Consider the following 17,631-nt stretch of genomic DNA (forward strand, 5'->3'; position numbering starts at 1 on the left):
TGTCCGTGACACCTCTAAAATAATTTAGACCACCAAGGGATTATCTCTTTATTAGAAGGCTAAATAGTAAAATGATTAAGGTAAATATTAGCTAGTTTTTTTTTTAATTAGAGACTAAAGATAATTTTGGGAGACAGTGAGGGAATATTTTAAAAGGAGGTGAGAAAAATAATGAAGCATAAAAGAAAAGCTAGAGGGAGAAAAGAAAGCCAAATATCTGAAAATTTGTATCAAAACACTTTGGAAAATTGTCTATACTGTAGAAATTCTATTTAATATTAACATTTTAATGAAATTTTTATATTCCAACTGACATTTTTTTCTGTTTAGAAGAAGCCCTCAGGAGCAAAGGGATTAGTGTCTTCACCAAATAATGCATCAAGTCCATGTAGGTATTAGCTTGTGGAGGAAGCTAATACAAAACATTATCAAACATAGAAGAATATGTTTCACAAAAGAAAAAATATTTAGAATCTCTCCAAAAACCACAATGACACCATTTTAAGATACTAATTCTTAAACATTTCCAAATAACTTAAAATGTTGTACTTGTAAATTTATTTAAAGGAACAATTATTAAGACATCAACTGCCATCACCTTCACTCATTTGCTATTTTTAATTTCCTGGTGGGAAATAAAATGTCCATATTTTAAATAATTTTTTGTAAATGAATTACATTTCCGTATTTATTTTAAACAATTAATCAGAAACCATTCCCTGCTAAGTAATTTTAAGTTGAACTTTATATAATGGCAAATGTGATCTCCTTGCCTTCAGATGATTTGCTAAGTAGTTTCCCTGGTACTTTTGCATAAATTCTAAGATAGCCCTGAGTTTTCTCTGCCCCAATAAGTCATATGGTGGCAAAATTCCAGCATAGTAGAAGTAGTTTTCTTTTATTTTATTTAATAATTCTACTAAGGTAGAAATATTACAAATAATAAATTTTTGTGGAACGTCTAACCTAGTGAATCTATTGTAGATTTTCATTTTAAGATAAAAGCTGGTTTTGAAGTCTTCAGACACTGCAATCAGGTTACTATTTTCATATAATCATGGAAATTTAAAATGCAAAGTTAATTGAAAGTATAAAGATGAGAAGCAAGTGCTATACCTAAAATAGTGCACGACACAGTCATGTTTCACTTAACTTTCAAGTCAGAACATAAATTAAGAATTCTAGATGTGACATGCCAAATATTTTAGACAGAAGAAAGCACACAACAGAATCTGTACCAATTACACACTTAAATGCTTAGCTTATAAGGCAACAAGTTCATGCTGAAATATTGACAACAAATGATGTTTCCCTTAGTTTAAGGAAGTGATGCTGCATATAAATCCCATCACCACTTTATACAGTACTGAAATTTCATAAATAGCATTTTCCCAAGCTTCATGTTATACCCAAAGCCAAAATATTTGAAAGGAGCAAAGAACACTGACACTTTGAGCCTAAGAAGAATATTTTTTGCTTGTAACACAATTCAAAAGAAATAAATATTACACAATGACTCCATTAAAAAGAAATAATATAAAGTTTAACAGCATAGGTTATATACAGTAAATTTGCCTAATGCTCTAAACTGTATCATATTTCTGTAAATGAGCATTTTCTATTTATAATCATTCTGAAAGTTAAGGAAAAATTAGAACTTTTAACTTTTTCTTACAATTTATGTTAACCTACCCTCTTTCTTTAAAAATGCATTTGGAAATTGAAATATAAGACTATTCATTTAGGAGTTATAGTTAACAAACACAAAAACAAGAAAAATATCTCAAAATGTACAGATTTCTCTAGAGTGGAAGTTGACTCAATAAAAATATGGAATTATATTTGGACAACTTCAAATAGATTATAAAACATAATGTCAAGGAAAATGGGAGATTATAAAACACCTTCTCTCAAAAATTAAATAAGTATATTCACCCATCATATGTGAATAAAAGAGGAAATATTACTCTTGTTTTTATGAAACTATAGTACAATCATAGTAAATAAATAATTTCATTCTCACATATGCAGAAACAATCTATGAGAAACCAGGGTAACAAGCACAAGCAAGATTACTCCTTCACAGAACCTCTTTTTAGAATTCCTTCCCATATGCACTTTAAAAAATTGATTACATAATTTAGATTGTCTCGAATAACCAATAAAGATACTTTCTAAATGTGTTGCAAATTGAGAGCAATTTTTGAAACCCACGGTCATATAGAATTCAAAACATCCTCACATTTGTCAATTTACTTCCCCTACACACCCACATCCCTGTTCCAATTCCCAAATTAGACTTTAAAATCCCTGAGGGCAGAACCTATCCACCATTTAATTTTCCTGTTGAACCCAAAATTGTGGCAAGGAAGATATGCAGTGCCCCACATTTTTTAATGAATGGATAATTGCATGAATGAGAATGAAGGTATATGTAAACCACAGCTGTCAGATTTTTGCCTTTGATATCTCATCCTAGTCAAATGAAGATGGGTTTAGTAACACATTTCCATAGTGGAATGAAGTGTAATCACTAGATTGTGCTCTATGTGATAATACACAGGTATATCCTTTAGAACACCGTTACCCAAGCCATGCTTTGTAGAAACTAAAATGTGGGCTAGTAAAAGGTTTCCCCTGTTTTTTATAAAAGAGTTCCATTGGTCAAATAATTTGGAAAATCCAGTTTAAAGAAATTCAAGTAACATTTTTTTACTGCTAGACTCCTCAAAGCACATAATATACTAATATGCCGTATCACTTTCTAAAAATCTATCAAAGAACACTTTTGGTCTTTGAGCATCTCAGAAGAGCATTCTAAGGAACAGAGTTTAGGAAACAATGTTTTAGAACAATAAACGATACCATGTTAAATCTTCCTTCATCAAAGCAGAATTATAGATTTGAAGGAAATATTTAATGTTCCATGTATTATTCAGAATGCATCACTTTTGTCTCCACAGGAAATAGAATAGAAGCAAAATTATCATGAGCCTTCTGTACCCATTGCTCATTTTGAAAAGGTAAGGGAATATCTCTTTACTGATAACCCTTGCTTGGGTTTGGTTATCATATTTCATTTAAGAGTTTTCTTAATTTTTCCTCAAAATATCCCCTAGTAGCCTCTTCCTTTTCTGTTCTTCTCTTTCTAAATGTATATGTACAAAAGTAGTAGGGACCTCTGCAATACATCTTAAAGACATCTCTGACAATTTATGACCTTATGACTGATTAATGTCTGGAAGTATTCAGAGAACATTAAAACTCATCTAACAAATAGGGTGACTATGGAATTTCTATGAGGAAAATGTCAGTGGATATTGTCCTGAGAGTTCATACAGATCCATTATGATTCTGCAAAATAACTTAATTTGTCTTCCGTTTAACTAAACCACAAATTCCATCATGAAAGATGTTGTTTCTCCATAGGGAGAAAAAATACTATAGGAATTAAAGGGAAAGTAGGAAGCTAGCTAACTACCATGTGGATTATCATAAGATTTGGACCTAGTGACAGCTCTATCACTAGCTATGTGACTTTGGGACATCTGTCAATGTCTCAAGGTGTCAGGTGTCTCATTTGAAAATAAGAGAAAGTAACAACCTTGTGACTTTCCAACTGTTTGCCTCAGGGTCTGCTGTGATGGTGGATTATGAAGAGGAGAACACGGAAGGAGAAACCAAGAAAGTGATCTGATCTCCCTTCCATCTTCCACCTGAGCAGCACTACTTTTACATGTTTTGTAAAGTTCAGAGCAATATTTAATTTTTAAAAGATCCTGTTTAAAGAGAAAACCACAGATTCTATGATCTAAAGTTTTGTTTAGATATAACATCCTCCAGTCCACATTTTTAATAAACGTGTTTTCATCTCAGGAAAAAACAATGGGCTTTTATATTTTCTTTTCTATTCATTCATGTGCTCCTGATTCAAGTAAAATAAAACCTTAATAACTTTCATTATTTCATATAGCTTATTTTACACTTTTGTAGTATGTTTCTTAAATAAAAAGATGAGTTGATGTGTTGCTTTTCAAAATAAAATTAAAGACAACATGGGGAGTGGATGAAGTCAACTCCAGCCCATACTTGACTTTAGTTATTTTTTCATGGTGCCTTTGGGCACTTAAATACTGCACTGCATTATCTTTGAGGTAGAACAACAGCAACGATGACAAAACAAAGGCCAAAAAATTCACATAAAAAGGAAAAATGAGAAAGAAAGATGTGAGAGGTTTCTTTTTAACACAATTCTCATCATCAGGCTTTGCAGTCTTCTTTGACACAAAGTTGAGAAATAGTCTTCTTAATCCGAAGGGCGGTTAGGCGGGCTGCCCCATTGGCATACCAACACTCACGCATTATTCTCCCCATGACTCGGAGTGCCTTTAAGAGAGAAAATATCAAAGTCTTTAGCACAAAACACAGTACAAGAGAAGAAAAACCACAAACACAGGAATCGATGCTAAGCTCTGATACAGAAATAGAAAACTTAAATCAATATGAGAAGGAGATCAGGGCCAAATCACTTCAAAAATCCTGTCAAGGGTGTCTCCCCCAAGACAAGGAACAGGGCATCTCCCCCCAGACACAGACCAGGGTGTCTCCCCTCTGAAAGGGACCAGGGCGTCTCCACTCAGACAAGGACCAGGGCGTTTCCAGACAAAAAGGGACCGTGGCTTCTCCTCCCAGACAGAGACCAGGGTGACTTCTCTCAGAAAAAGACCAGAGCGTCTCCTCTCAGAGACCAGGGTGACTTCTCTCAGAAAGGGACCAGGGTATTGTCCCATTGACAGAGACCAGGGCATCTCCCCTCAGAGGGACCAGAGCATCTCCCCGCAGAAAGAGACCAAGGTGACTTCTCTCAGAAAAAAACTAGAGTGTCTCTTCTCAGAGACCAGGACATCTACCCTCAGACCAGGACCAGGACGTTTCCTCTCAGAAAGGGACCAGACTGTCTCCCCTCAGACAAGGACTAAGGCATCTCCCCTGAGAGGGACCAGAGTGTCTCCCCATGGACAGAGACCAAGATGACTTCTCTCAGAAAAAGACCAGGCTCTCCCCTCAAACAGAGAAAAAAGTTTCTCCCCTCAGACAGAGACCAGGTCAACTTCTAGCATAGAAAGACCAGGGCTCTCCCCTCAGACAGAGCCCAGGCTGTCTCCCCTCAAACAGAGACCAGGGCACCTCCTCTCCTAGGGAGACCAGGGTGTCTCCTCTCAGACAGGCCGGGTGTCTCCTCTCAGAAAGGCACCAGGCGAACTCCTCTGGCTTCAGGCAGAGGCACAAGGCCCACTGATCTGCTAGATGATTTGAAGCCATCATTTGTGAACCTTGAAGGTAGCTACAGGAGATGATAGGGAGCCTTTGCTCAGTGGCATTTTGGTTTATGGAATTACACTACCATTTTTAAGGTCATGTTTGATTAGCATAATGTGAAATGATGGACCAGTTTCATTTGTTTTAATCCTTTCTGTTTAGTGTTTAGTTGTTTATTTGTCTTCCACCTACTCTGTTGAATGTAATTTTAGGAAAGAGAATATGGTCACCTTATACAACATCCTTTTACAGTAAGTGAAATCAATTGAATAGCTTTATCTTCTTGAGATGGTCAATAATCTTTGAAACATAATTAATCTTTTAATGCATTTTATGTATGCATTTTATGAAAATTTTCCTCTTCCTTCAAGCTGCCTGAAAATAACATGCTTTCAATTAAGAAATTATATATGTTATGTATAAAAAAGCTAAAATTTCTGCCCTTGGGCTTTCAGAATACATAAACTTTCTTTAAAATTTTTGTAGTGGAATTAAAATATTTTTTAAAATCCTGTCAAAACACAGATATTAATCCTATAGAGGGAGGCTATTAATCCTCTTTTAATTGAAAATTCTGGGAATATGGTAGAATGACTATCTTTTAAAATATTCTAAGAAAGGACATGAAAGACAAAAATGGATAAGGGATGGGTTGGAAATTCCCGGTATCGCTCTGGATCGTAAGTACACACATATACATTTTTTTAAAGTCATCAAACTATATACTAAGATTTATTCATTTTATCATATGTAAATTATGCCACAATAAAATAATGATCTAAATACTAATATCAAAAATTTTGAATTAAAAAAATCAGTATAAGTGGACTGGTAAATAAATAAGATAAATATTCAGAGGGGAAAACAATGAGAATGCATGAATCCAGAGAGGTATAAGAAATCACTGAAGCAAGGTGTTGCTCTGATGGCATCTGCTGATCTCACAGTCTAGAATTTCAGAATTGATGGACCATATGTGAAAGACAGGAAATACAGCCCAAAGCACACAGAAGGTGTCAGATCAAGACATTTACAAAGTCCAGACTGTAAGGATGAATTGGTCTTAGAAGGAACTTTGTGAAGAAAATTGTCTAAATCTTTCATCTTGGTAAAGAAAAAAATCAAACCTTAGCCTTAAAATGTTGCAGTAAGCCTGAGCTCATAGTGAAAATTCACAAGAAGATGAGGAAATAAAGTATCATAAGCAAGAGTTAGTCAAAACAACAAACAGGAAAATCAAACCTATCAAAACATTAGATGCTAGAATTAAATGATATAAAATATTTTAAAAATAAAGTACATTTTAAAAAGCAAAGAGAAAAGTCTAAACATAAGTAAAAAGCAAAATTATATTTAAAACAAAACAAAACAAACAAATGGCATTTTTCACAGAATCAGAACAAAAAACAAAGAAAATTTTAAAAAGAAAACAAAACCTATATAAAAAAAGGTGTCAAAGGTAAGACATGCAAAGTTTTAAGGGGCCAAACTATCATAACTTTCACACATTATACTGGAAGTCCTAGAAACTGCAATAAGAAAGGTATGAGTCTCCGGACTCTCATTATTTGGGGATATGATCATCTATGTAGGCACCCCAAAAGAATCTATAGTTTTATACCCTAAAGAAATAATTTTTACACACAGACACAGCAGTATTGTTTTAAAAGAAACTAAAAATCACACATGTGACAATCAACAGTAGAGTAAAAAAAAGAAATTGTGCTATATCCATACAATGGAATACTACACAGATATGAAAATAAACAGATTATAGCTATAAATATATAAGGTAAAGTAAAAAAAAATTAAGAAGAATATCTATAGTAAGTGTCATTAATATATTTCACAAATAAACAAAAGTTAGCCATATACATGTACATATATATATACATATATATATATATATATATGTATGGCTAAATTTTAAAGCAAAGCAAAACAATAATAAAATGATTAGTTATAACAGTAGTCTCTCAGAGGGGTGAGGAATCTTCAAAGGTATTGGAAGTGTTCTATTTTTTAAACTTGGTCATGAATTCTATTATCTCTACATATAACTTTACATATATGTTAATATCCTCTCATATGCATGAAATGGTTAATATCAGAAAAAATTTTAATTTAACTTCAATTTGCTTATAAATGCCTCAAATTCTGCTTCTAAAATGAGTATATAGGTAAGCTATCTACACAAAATAGAAATATCAGGACATAAATCTTGCCTTAAACAAGAAACGAGTTGAGTGAAACATGAAGGAGAGGAAAAATAAGGAAAAAGTAACCGTATAAGATATGACATATGACAGAGCCAAAACTAAAAGATGTCACCTAAAAAATCGCCTCAAGCATTACATTTAAATATGGCAGAAGACAAACAGTCATAGTTGGGATGGGGGAGATTAAAGCATTAAAATAGTTGTGGAACTAGTTAGATGATTTATAGTCTTTCCTCCACCTTCCCTTTTACTTCCTGTGGGAGCTAGAGAAGTCTCTCTCTTCACACAGGCAGAACAAGCATTGCAATATGTCTGCTCTATGATGGTTACTACATGTGTGGTTCAAGATGAGGAGATAAACAACAATGGTCCCTGCCATGGGGAAGCTTTTCTGATGGAAGAGAATAAACTCAAACTTCAGCAAGTTAGGGATTAGGAATAATTTATTGACTCTAAGGATGACTGAAATTGTAATACTCTGTGTAGCACAGACATTGACTACCCACCAAATATGCCTGTGTTCCTGACATTCCCAGCTCCCTTTCAGCTGGATGGGACTGTGTGACTCGTTCTGGTCTATGAATCATGAGTGGAAATGAAATGTGTCACTTGAGCCAAAGTATTAGAGAGCCAGTGTGTGACCCTCCAGCTCCTCTCTTCTCCTGATCTAGACCTCTGGAAACTATGTGTTGAGATAGCATCATCGCAAGATCAAAGTCACCTGGATTACTGAATCACCACAGGGAGCACAGATTCCAATGAAAGTTGCCTAACCTATAGGGGACTTGGCATAGCAAGAAATAAAGTCTTGTGTGAAGTCACTGGGATGTCAAGGTTGTCCCTGCCACATAACTTAGTCTTATGATACTGACAGCTAAAGGGAATAAAATCCTTCTGAAGCTTATATGAAGACATATACCTACATACATGAAATGAATTGGATGCCTAGATAAAGAGAAGGACTATAGCCTCTGAAAATCCACCCTGATACTTACCTCAAAATTATAATGGCAAAAATATACATAAGAACATAGCCTTACTTCACAGCTTTGCCACTGGTTCGGAATACTTGGTCGGAACTTCTGGTCACAGACAACCTTCCTCATTTCCTCTATTGACGGATCTGAAGGCACCATGTCATAATAAGGCAACTGGTACTCCTCAACAATTCCTATAAAAAAGTTGCATAATAAATTTCCCAGTGTGAATAATAAACAAAGATGTTTACTTCAAAATAATACCAATTAAGTTTTCTAGGCACAAGTGGTACCCTGGAAAACTGGAAAATCAGGTTTATTAAAATTATGTATCATTGTAAAACCAAAGATATAAGTTTAAAGCACTAAGTTGAATAGTTATATAAGTTTATGAAATTTTATTCTATGAAAATTTATATAATTTTGATAATTAAATAAGTTATATGAGACAAAAGTATATGTAATTACTGTACAAAATATATAATTTTATATAATTATACATATATAATTTTATATAAAATATGTTACATTTACATAACTTTTAATAATTATAAAAATATAATTTTATATTATGAAAATCATGTAAATTTTGATTTACATAAAATGCCATTGTGCAATTCAGAAGTAATACCTAATTACAAAATTTATAGCAAGCCTCACTGATCTGTGAATGATGTATATTTCTCCATGAATGAAGTATATTTCTCCTTTTCAAAACACAATAGCTTTCTCTTTGTGAAAATTGTTAGGCAATCTTTTAAGACCTGAGTTTTTTACATTTGGATTTTACAGCTACTAGATCTGAGAATGTTCCAGAGAAATGGCCAAAGGTATTTGAAGATGAACAGTTCAACGTGAAGGTTAATAGTTAAAGAGTCTCAAATAATAGACAAAGATTTGACTTTAATTATCAGAATGTTACTTGAGTTCAAGAATTTCCTTACAGAATCAATTGAATTAAACTATAGTTCTTTTAATTTAAATATTTAAGATTGGCATAATTTAGGGCTTCCCTGGTGACGCAGTGGTTGGGAGTCTGCCTGCCGATGCAGGGGACACGGGTTCGTGCCCCGAGCCGGGAGGATCCCACGTGCCGCAGAGCGGCTGGGCCCGTGAGCCTTGGCCGCTGAGCCTGCGCTCCGCAACGGGAGAGGCCACAGCAGTGGGAGGCCCGTGTACAGCAAAAAAAAAAAAAAAAAAAGATTGGCATAATTTAGAAAATGAAATTCAAATCATGTTAACTAAATTACCATTTCAACTGTTGAAGAAAATTTAAGGACAAAAATCTAAAAGCAAATCTAGACAAATATCAGTATGAAATTTAAAAAAATAATAACATGTTTGAATCTTGCTATTTACCAAGAACCTTCCTAAGCCCTTTACATGTTTTAACTAATTATTCCTCAAAAGCACTGAATAAAGAAAGTACCATATTATCCCATTTTTACAGAATCAGGAAACTGAGGCGCAAAGAGTGTCATGAATTTTCTCAAGGTCACATAGCTAGTAAGTGGCAGATCTGGAACTCGATCCCAGGCTTGGGGATTCCAGTGTCCATGTTCTGTTTCTGCACCACTCTAAGTCTATTGCTTCTATGAATAGTTTTATCTTCCTGAATATTTTATTATCTAACCTAGGAATAAAAGGGGGAAAGTATGTTTTCTCATTCAAATATAATTTTAAACTTTTAAGCTTTTCATTTTTTAAAAAATGAGATTGATATAAGGCAAAATGACATCAATACAAAATGCAAAAACTGACAGTGGTTTAATAATGACAGTTCTTTCATTGAATGTTTACTATGAGCAGGCTCTATACAAAAAGCTTCACATGAATTAATTGAATTAGTCCATTAAATCCTTAAAGCCCAAGAGGTCAGTTTTATTATCTTCATTTTACAGATGAGGAAAGTGAGACCATATAACTCATCTAAAGTCAGACATTCAGGAAGTTGCTAAACCAAGGTTTAGGACTAAGTCTGTCTCACTTGAAACTGAAAAATCTAAATCATTTTCTACCAGGATTTAACTTTTCTCCACTGATGAAACAACTTCATCAGACTGCGTTTTCAGGGTTTCATCTTCCCAAATTCTTCCTCTCATTGTTAATCTCTAAACTGCTGGGAGCAGTAGAGTCAGGAAGTTAGTCTTTGCTTACCTCTGCCCTCCACTTTAATCCCCACACATACATCATCACCGGAAAGAAATGAACAAGAAAAGCCTGAGAACCAGAAGACTTCAATTTAAGTCCTGCGGCCTTGGCAAGTCATTTAGCCTCCTTGGGTTTCATTTCTGATATAAAATAGGAATACAGCTCAAAGAAGAAAATTTTCAAGTGCTTTGCAAAGTATTATTATGGAAATCAGAATTATCAGGAGAACTAAGCGGTAATCACAACCTAAAATCTCCGTTCTGTTCAAAATGCTCCACTTTTGCCACTGGAAAGATATCGCCAAAAGGTAATCTCTTAAATATTTAGAAACTATTCAGTATAGTGCATTGAATTAGAGCATCAAGGAAAGGCAGACACAAAGAATATTTCCAAAATCTTACCTCCAACTGAACACCTCCGGGCTATTTCCCAGTAAACCAGACCAACAGAATAGATGTCAGCTCGTTTGAAGGACTCGAAGATATTCACATTTATTGTATCATCAAGCATTTCAGGAGCCATGTACCTTCAAAAACATGCACACTTCAGATTCTGTGTATGATTTTATAGCAGTCCAGTAAAACACAATGTTAATAAATCCTGATATACAATATGTTAAGGCAGTTTACATCAAATTTACAGGTTGATCTGAGCCACTATAATAGAATAAAATTAAATAATACAGTTATTGAACGATAATTTAAAAACATTTTAAATAGAACTAGAGATCATCCTAGTGTTAAAGCCTGTGGGCCAGGAGCCAAATACTTGGAAAGCACTCAATAGGAAAGATGGAACTCAATTTCCAGTAGTTTGTAGCCAAGAAAGCTCCTTGAGGGCAAGGAGTATGTTCTATTCATCATGGTGGGCCCAGTACTCCAACACAGTGCTCAGCATCATTCCACAAATACCTGCTCTGAATGAACAATATTATTATACATTGGCTCCAAGACATATATTCATATTATATATTGGATCCAATAAAATTACAGCCTTGCTTGAATAGGACTAAGTCAAAAATTCTACAGTCCCTGGGACCTGACTGAGCCTAGCTGTCTTAGGGATGTTTCGAGGATTTCTCAGAATATTGAGGTGAGGATGCAACACTCTCCCCAATCTTTTGAAACCTTTAGATTCTCTGAAGGAATCCAGCATCCCAGGCTTCCCTGACGGACAAGTTAAAACTTGCTTTTTAAAGGGAAAAAAGAAGAGGTCCCTTAGGGCTGCCCAGTCTGAATAAATTGTCCTGAAGTGTTTCTGGGGCCCCATTAAAGTCTCCCAGGGAACAAAGTGAAGGACTCAGAGGGACTGGCCTGGAATCTCAAATATGGCTTGTAGGCTAACTATACCAGCTTAGAAATTCTCTACTCTCAAGGGCCTTTAACAACTCCAGGAAACTGTTTTGGTTATTTCTGATTTCAAGGTCAAGAAACCTGGAATTATGCCAAAGTAGCACAGATCCTGAAATTCAAATGAAAGGAAACAGAAGTACGTTGGCCATATGGCCACAGTCTGGCTATAATAAGAAAACACCAGGAATCCCATTACTAATGGGCCTGTCCTGACATACGTGTGGTATGCTCTATATAAATCATGCTTGTTCTTAACTTTCAGAGATTCTGTTCCTTGAAAGTGGGAATTGTGTCCAAACTCATATTACCTTAATACACATCAAATGGGGAGACTTAAGGATAAGTACAACTATAGGTAAACATGTTACATAATATCTTTAAATATTGAGAGAATATTATAGATATATATATATATCACCTATATCATATAGATATATATATTATATCACCTATCTAGTTCAGTGTATTGATTCTATATCTGTTGTTAGGACCTGAATGTATAGAACTAGCCCTGAGTTTCAGTTCATTTACGAGGTATTGAAGTATTGATATAAAGGCCTTGGAGGAGCTATACACTGCTAACATTTTTTTCCTCCTCTCTGTAGGAAAACTATTCTCAGATGTGGCACACTAAAAATAATATATCACCATCACTTCCACCATTCCTTTCCACTGGACTCCCCACACAAATAGCTACTTTCTATATGATCAAATGCCAACTCTTCTTGCTTTATAACCATTGTGCCACTGATTTCTCGGTGACCCAGAGAAGACTTCTTCCTTTCTTGGGCCTAATGGTTTCCCACTTTGGATTTGCCACCCACCTCCCTATACACATATCCCAGGCATTCATGTTTATGGGGCAGTCATAAGTCTCAGTATGCTACCAAAGTAAGTTATCTTACCTTTTGGTTCCTACTTTAGGATTCTGAGGTATGTCAATAGTGTTCATTATTGAATCATGTTTCACAGCCAACCCTAAGTCTGCTATGGCACAAGTTTCACATTTTTTCACTAAGATATTCTTTGATTTTATATCTCGATGAGCAATAGCAGGTTTACCTATGAAGCATAAGGTAAACATATTCACTTTTTTCGTTACTGGAGATTGAACCTCTCTGAAAGGAGTCAACTTGAAGACTTGGCTCAAATGTTATCTTCTAAGAAAGGTCTTCCCTGACCCCCATTCTACATTCCACGTCATTCTGCATCAGACTATCCCATTTTGCCTTCTTCATAGCCCTTATCACTATCTAAATAATCTTACTCATTCATATGCATTATCTGTCCCTCCCAACTAGACTGTAGGCTACATAAGGGCAGTGGCTATGTCTTACTCATCACCATGCCTCCAATGCTCAGAACACTAGGTGACATTTAGTAACCACTAGTAAATATTTGCTGAATAAGTAGGGAAAGTATTAGCATTACTACGTCCACATAAGAACATAGCAAATATTCTCTTACAAAACAAGTTTCAGACTTCTACCACCCTACACCAGCAGTTCTCAGATGTGGCCCAAAGATCCCTGGGAGTCCTTAAGGCTCTTTTCCAACTACATATCTGTGTGATGTCACATTTTCTTCACATACTTCAACCAAAAACAACATACTGGGACAGACTGAATGAAGAACAGGTATGAAAATCCAGACATTTGGGAGATTTGCAAAAGTGTAAAATGGCATTATTTTAGCTAGATTGGCTTTTGTACTACAAAAATTATGTAACTTTTTAAAATTACGTTATTTATTTTAATATTTAATTGGTTAATTATTATACTTTAAGTAAATTAATAAATACTTTAAAATTTCTCAATTTTAGTTTCTAATATAGTAAATATTAATAGATATAACCCACATATACAAACTTTTGGGGTCCTCAATAATCTTTAAGAGTTTAAAGGGATCATGAATCCAAATCTGAGAAGCACTACGGTGACTAGACTGACTTTCTAGAGCCAATTCTCTATTAACTCAATAAACAGATAAGACAGTGTGTATTATTTGGAGTTCAAGTACATGATATATAAGTCCTTTTTAAAGGTCAGAATAACTCTTTCTAATTATTTTAATTATCAAAGGTTATCAAAAGTTAAATCATTTGTATTCTCTGAAAATAGAGCATTTGCCACCAAAGCAAGATCTCTCAGGTACATATGGTAAATAGCAAAGATAGAGCCACTAGGAATAAAAATATTATTATGGATAGTATACAAAGTGACAAGTATGTAGATGAGAGTTGGCTATATCATGACAAAACCTTCAGCTTTATAAAATACCTTTAGTGTTTCTTTACATTTGATAATTGTTTGTAATAAACTAAAACACAGCTGAACACTAAAATACAACTTAGTGTTTCTATCCTCATATTCAAGGAGAAAAATAATTATAAAGAAAATACATACCTTGTGTACCAACAATCTCCATATGAAGGTGGGCCAGACCACTAGCTATTGAAAGTGCCAGTTTGATCATTCCAGACACTGTCACTATGTTTCTATTCAAATAGTCATATAAGGAGCCCTGTTCATGATATTCAGAGACAAGCCAAAGTTGAGTCCAAGTTCCATTATCTAACGGGAAAAAGTTATTTTGTTGCTGTAAGTTTATGTTGAGAAAGAAGCCAAAAGCTTTTAACAAATGTCAGTGTTTAAAGTAAATCTGTGTTGTTAACAAAGCAAAGTTAACTCCTTCAGTGATAATACTTGCTGTCCAAGTTAGTAGGGTGAAAATTCTCAATGAATTCCTATTGATATATTAGAACCTGTTACATGTACCCACCATCGCTATAGGAAGCCGTGAGGCAGTGATTCTACCAACTGAACTACTCCTTTCTTATTCCCTCTATATCAGTACCTGCTGGTAATAGTAACCACATTATGGCAGAAACTACTGAGAGATGCATTTAGGCTCAGCGTTGTGTTATAAATTATTCTTGAGCTTTTAAGAAAGATTGTACCAATAAAAAACAGAAATATAACAAATTTACACAAAGTATTATTACTATCATAAAAGCTCTAACATTCCAAGGATGTTCATATTATTCATCTTTCAAAATATGAAATTTATGATTTCCCTAAAAGCTTAATATAAGTGCCAAACACAATTACTAGACCTTTTCAAATAATTTACCTTATTTAACCAAAGCTAATCCAGTTTATAAAAGATTTTTAGCAGAAGAGAAATTAGCCTAAAATTTTTCTAGGTATTAGAGTCCCTAGACTTAGCTTTAGCTTTCAGAATCAGATGTCTACAATAGCCCTGGGAAGTCCTGACCAGTTTTGATCCTCAGTGAAAGGGAACTATAATTAAAAAACATCTGCTAAGGAATTTTTGTACCTAGTGCTTTATGTACAAGAGCTCCTGGTTATCCAAGTATTTAATTTCCAAATCCAGGTAGTGACAACATTTCCTAGGAATGCAAAAATCAACATAACATGATAAAGTTCACTAATAAATTGACCACATATAAAACTAACACTTACACCTCTCTCCCTGCTTAACACCAGTGGCTAACTTTGCCCTCTCGTATCAATGTCTTTGTCAGACAGTTGACTAAACTAAAGAGTGAAACTGTAAATGTTGCAAAAGATATAGAAATGCATGAAAATGAAAGTGATGTTAGAGACCACTTGGAATCAAAGCCACTGACAAGTACGCCATTGACACAGGTAGACCAGTTAAACTGAAGAAGAGACAATCAAGGGTGATCTTTCTTGTGCATTTTGTTTTATAATCCAATAAATGTCATTATTAAATTAGCTCTGTCAGGATGATCCATATAACTGCAGTCATTACTGCTTTCATAACATTGCGAATTAAGCTAACCAGTAGATAGTTTAGCTCAATGTTATGAAGGAAAAGTAAAAGTTCTTAACAGTTTAATAAGAAATGTTTCATTTTCAATAGTATAGTTAAGAATTTGGAAAGAACCTTTTTCTTTTTTTTTTTTTTTTTTTTTTCTTTTTTTTTTTTTGCGGTATGCGGGCCTCTCACTGTTGTGGCCTCTCCCGTTGCGGAGCACAGGCTCCGGATGCGCAGGCCCAGCGGCCATGGCTCACGGGCCCAGCCGCTCCGCGGCATATGGGATCCTCCCAGACCGGGGCACGAACCCGTATCCCCTGCATCGGCAGGCGGACTCTCAACCACTGCGCCACCAGGGAGGCCCCCTTTTTCTTTTTTAAGCTCAGTTTCTCCCTGGCTTTACTTGGCTTTATTCAGTTTCTCCCTGGCAAATCAGAAAAGACAAATCATCAGCAGACATAACTATGGCCAAAATGTATAATAACACTAAACTTCTCTTTGGCCATCTAATTAATCATAAATACTTTCATGATCAAGCTTATATTAAATAGAAATAACCATAGATTTAAATTTTTCCTGGGTAATGGTAGGTTTCTGGTAGCCACAGATAATTTGTGGCTAGATAGACGTTATAATCTCCACCTCTCCAAAGTTCTTCATGAGTATTACTGATTCAAATTAAAAAAATAATTGACTGGATCAAGTTTTGCTCACCTTTGTTCCCTGTTTCCCTTTAAGGGAATTGTTGCACAGCTGAATGAGTAAAAGCTATGCAAAAAGAAGAAAGAGAGCATAGGTAATCCACAAACTCTATATCTATTCCCTGATTACTGGGCATATACACAAAATTTTATGACTATTGATTTAAATACCAAAAAGTTGATGGTCTGTCTTATTCCACAAATCTCATAAAGCAGTGTTATCTGGGGTTGTTAATATTAAACCTCACGATATAAACCATACTCAAAGTACATTAATATCACTAAAATTATCTTGCTTGCCACCATTCTAATAATGTTTATAGAAAACTAGAGTCCTGGAGTTGAGGTCTGTTGTACAGATGAAAGTATAGTCCTAACAAAGATGAATATTCAACTATCATTCATTGGTATCTTTGTACCAGTTATCAAAATATTGAAATATTTCTGTCCTGTTTAATTAACAGCTGCTATTCAAAACATCCAATGGTATTCCTTTGCCCTAGACACCCAAAGCAACTCCTGAACCCCCAAGATGCCTCCAGATCTTTTTATGACCCAGCAACTAAAGGGTTCTGTTCTGGTTGGTTAGTTCCTGTGCCATACCTGTCATCAAATATTTTAAATATCAAGCTGGCTATAGTGTCATCATGACTTCATATCACTCGTCTGCCCTGCTATGTTTTACATTTATTGCACATTTATCTGTGGAGAAGAGGAAAGCATTTTCTTTCCTCAAAAAAGAAATCAGACTTTTACATAGATTTTATTAAAACAAAGAGATTATTTATTCTCCTCTGATAGTAGACATAATATCTTATTTGCTGGACCCAATTAGATTGAAAATACCTTTGTTGTCAGCAGCAATGAAACCAAGGATGTTTTCATGTCTCAGCATAACCGTCTGATAAATTTCTGCCTCTCGAAACCAAGATCTTTCATCTCTAGAGGAGAATATTTTCACAGCCACATCTTCCCCGCACCATCTTCCGTGCCAGACCTCACCAAATCTACCTTTTCCTACTATTTCCTGAAGTACAATCGTCCTTGCAATTGTTCTTTGAACCAACAGAGGCAGACCTAACCAAAGAAAAGATGAAATTGATGATTA

General features: G+C 34.8%; 1 protein-coding gene across 3 annotated transcripts in view; it reads right to left on the reverse strand.

Moving 5' to 3' along the window:
• Positions 1-4,260: 4,260 nt before the first annotated feature.
• Positions 4,261-17,631, reverse strand: part of ACVR1C (activin A receptor type 1C) — a gene marked incomplete at both ends in the record, with an annotated part of 83,530 nt that continues 70,159 nt past the window's right edge. For 2 of the 3 annotated variants that reach the window (XM_082630316.1, XM_082630315.1), the window contains 6 exons: positions 4,261-4,386; positions 8,579-8,709; positions 11,068-11,192; positions 12,924-13,080; positions 14,424-14,591; positions 17,370-17,600. In XM_082630316.1, coding sequence (XP_082486442.1) covers positions 4,261-4,386; positions 8,579-8,709; positions 11,068-11,192; positions 12,924-13,080; positions 14,424-14,591; positions 17,370-17,600 — 938 coding nt within the window. The remainder of the gene's footprint in view (positions 4,387-8,578; positions 8,710-11,067; positions 11,193-12,923; positions 13,081-14,423; positions 14,592-17,369; positions 17,601-17,631) is intronic. The other variant, XM_082630317.1, reaches the window with a different exon arrangement.

The sequence above is a fragment of the Mesoplodon mirus genome (assembly GCF_964341445.2).
Source record: "Mesoplodon mirus genome assembly, chromosome: 8".
In the NCBI taxonomy this organism is placed as follows: domain Eukaryota; kingdom Metazoa; phylum Chordata; class Mammalia; order Artiodactyla; family Ziphiidae; genus Mesoplodon; species Mesoplodon mirus.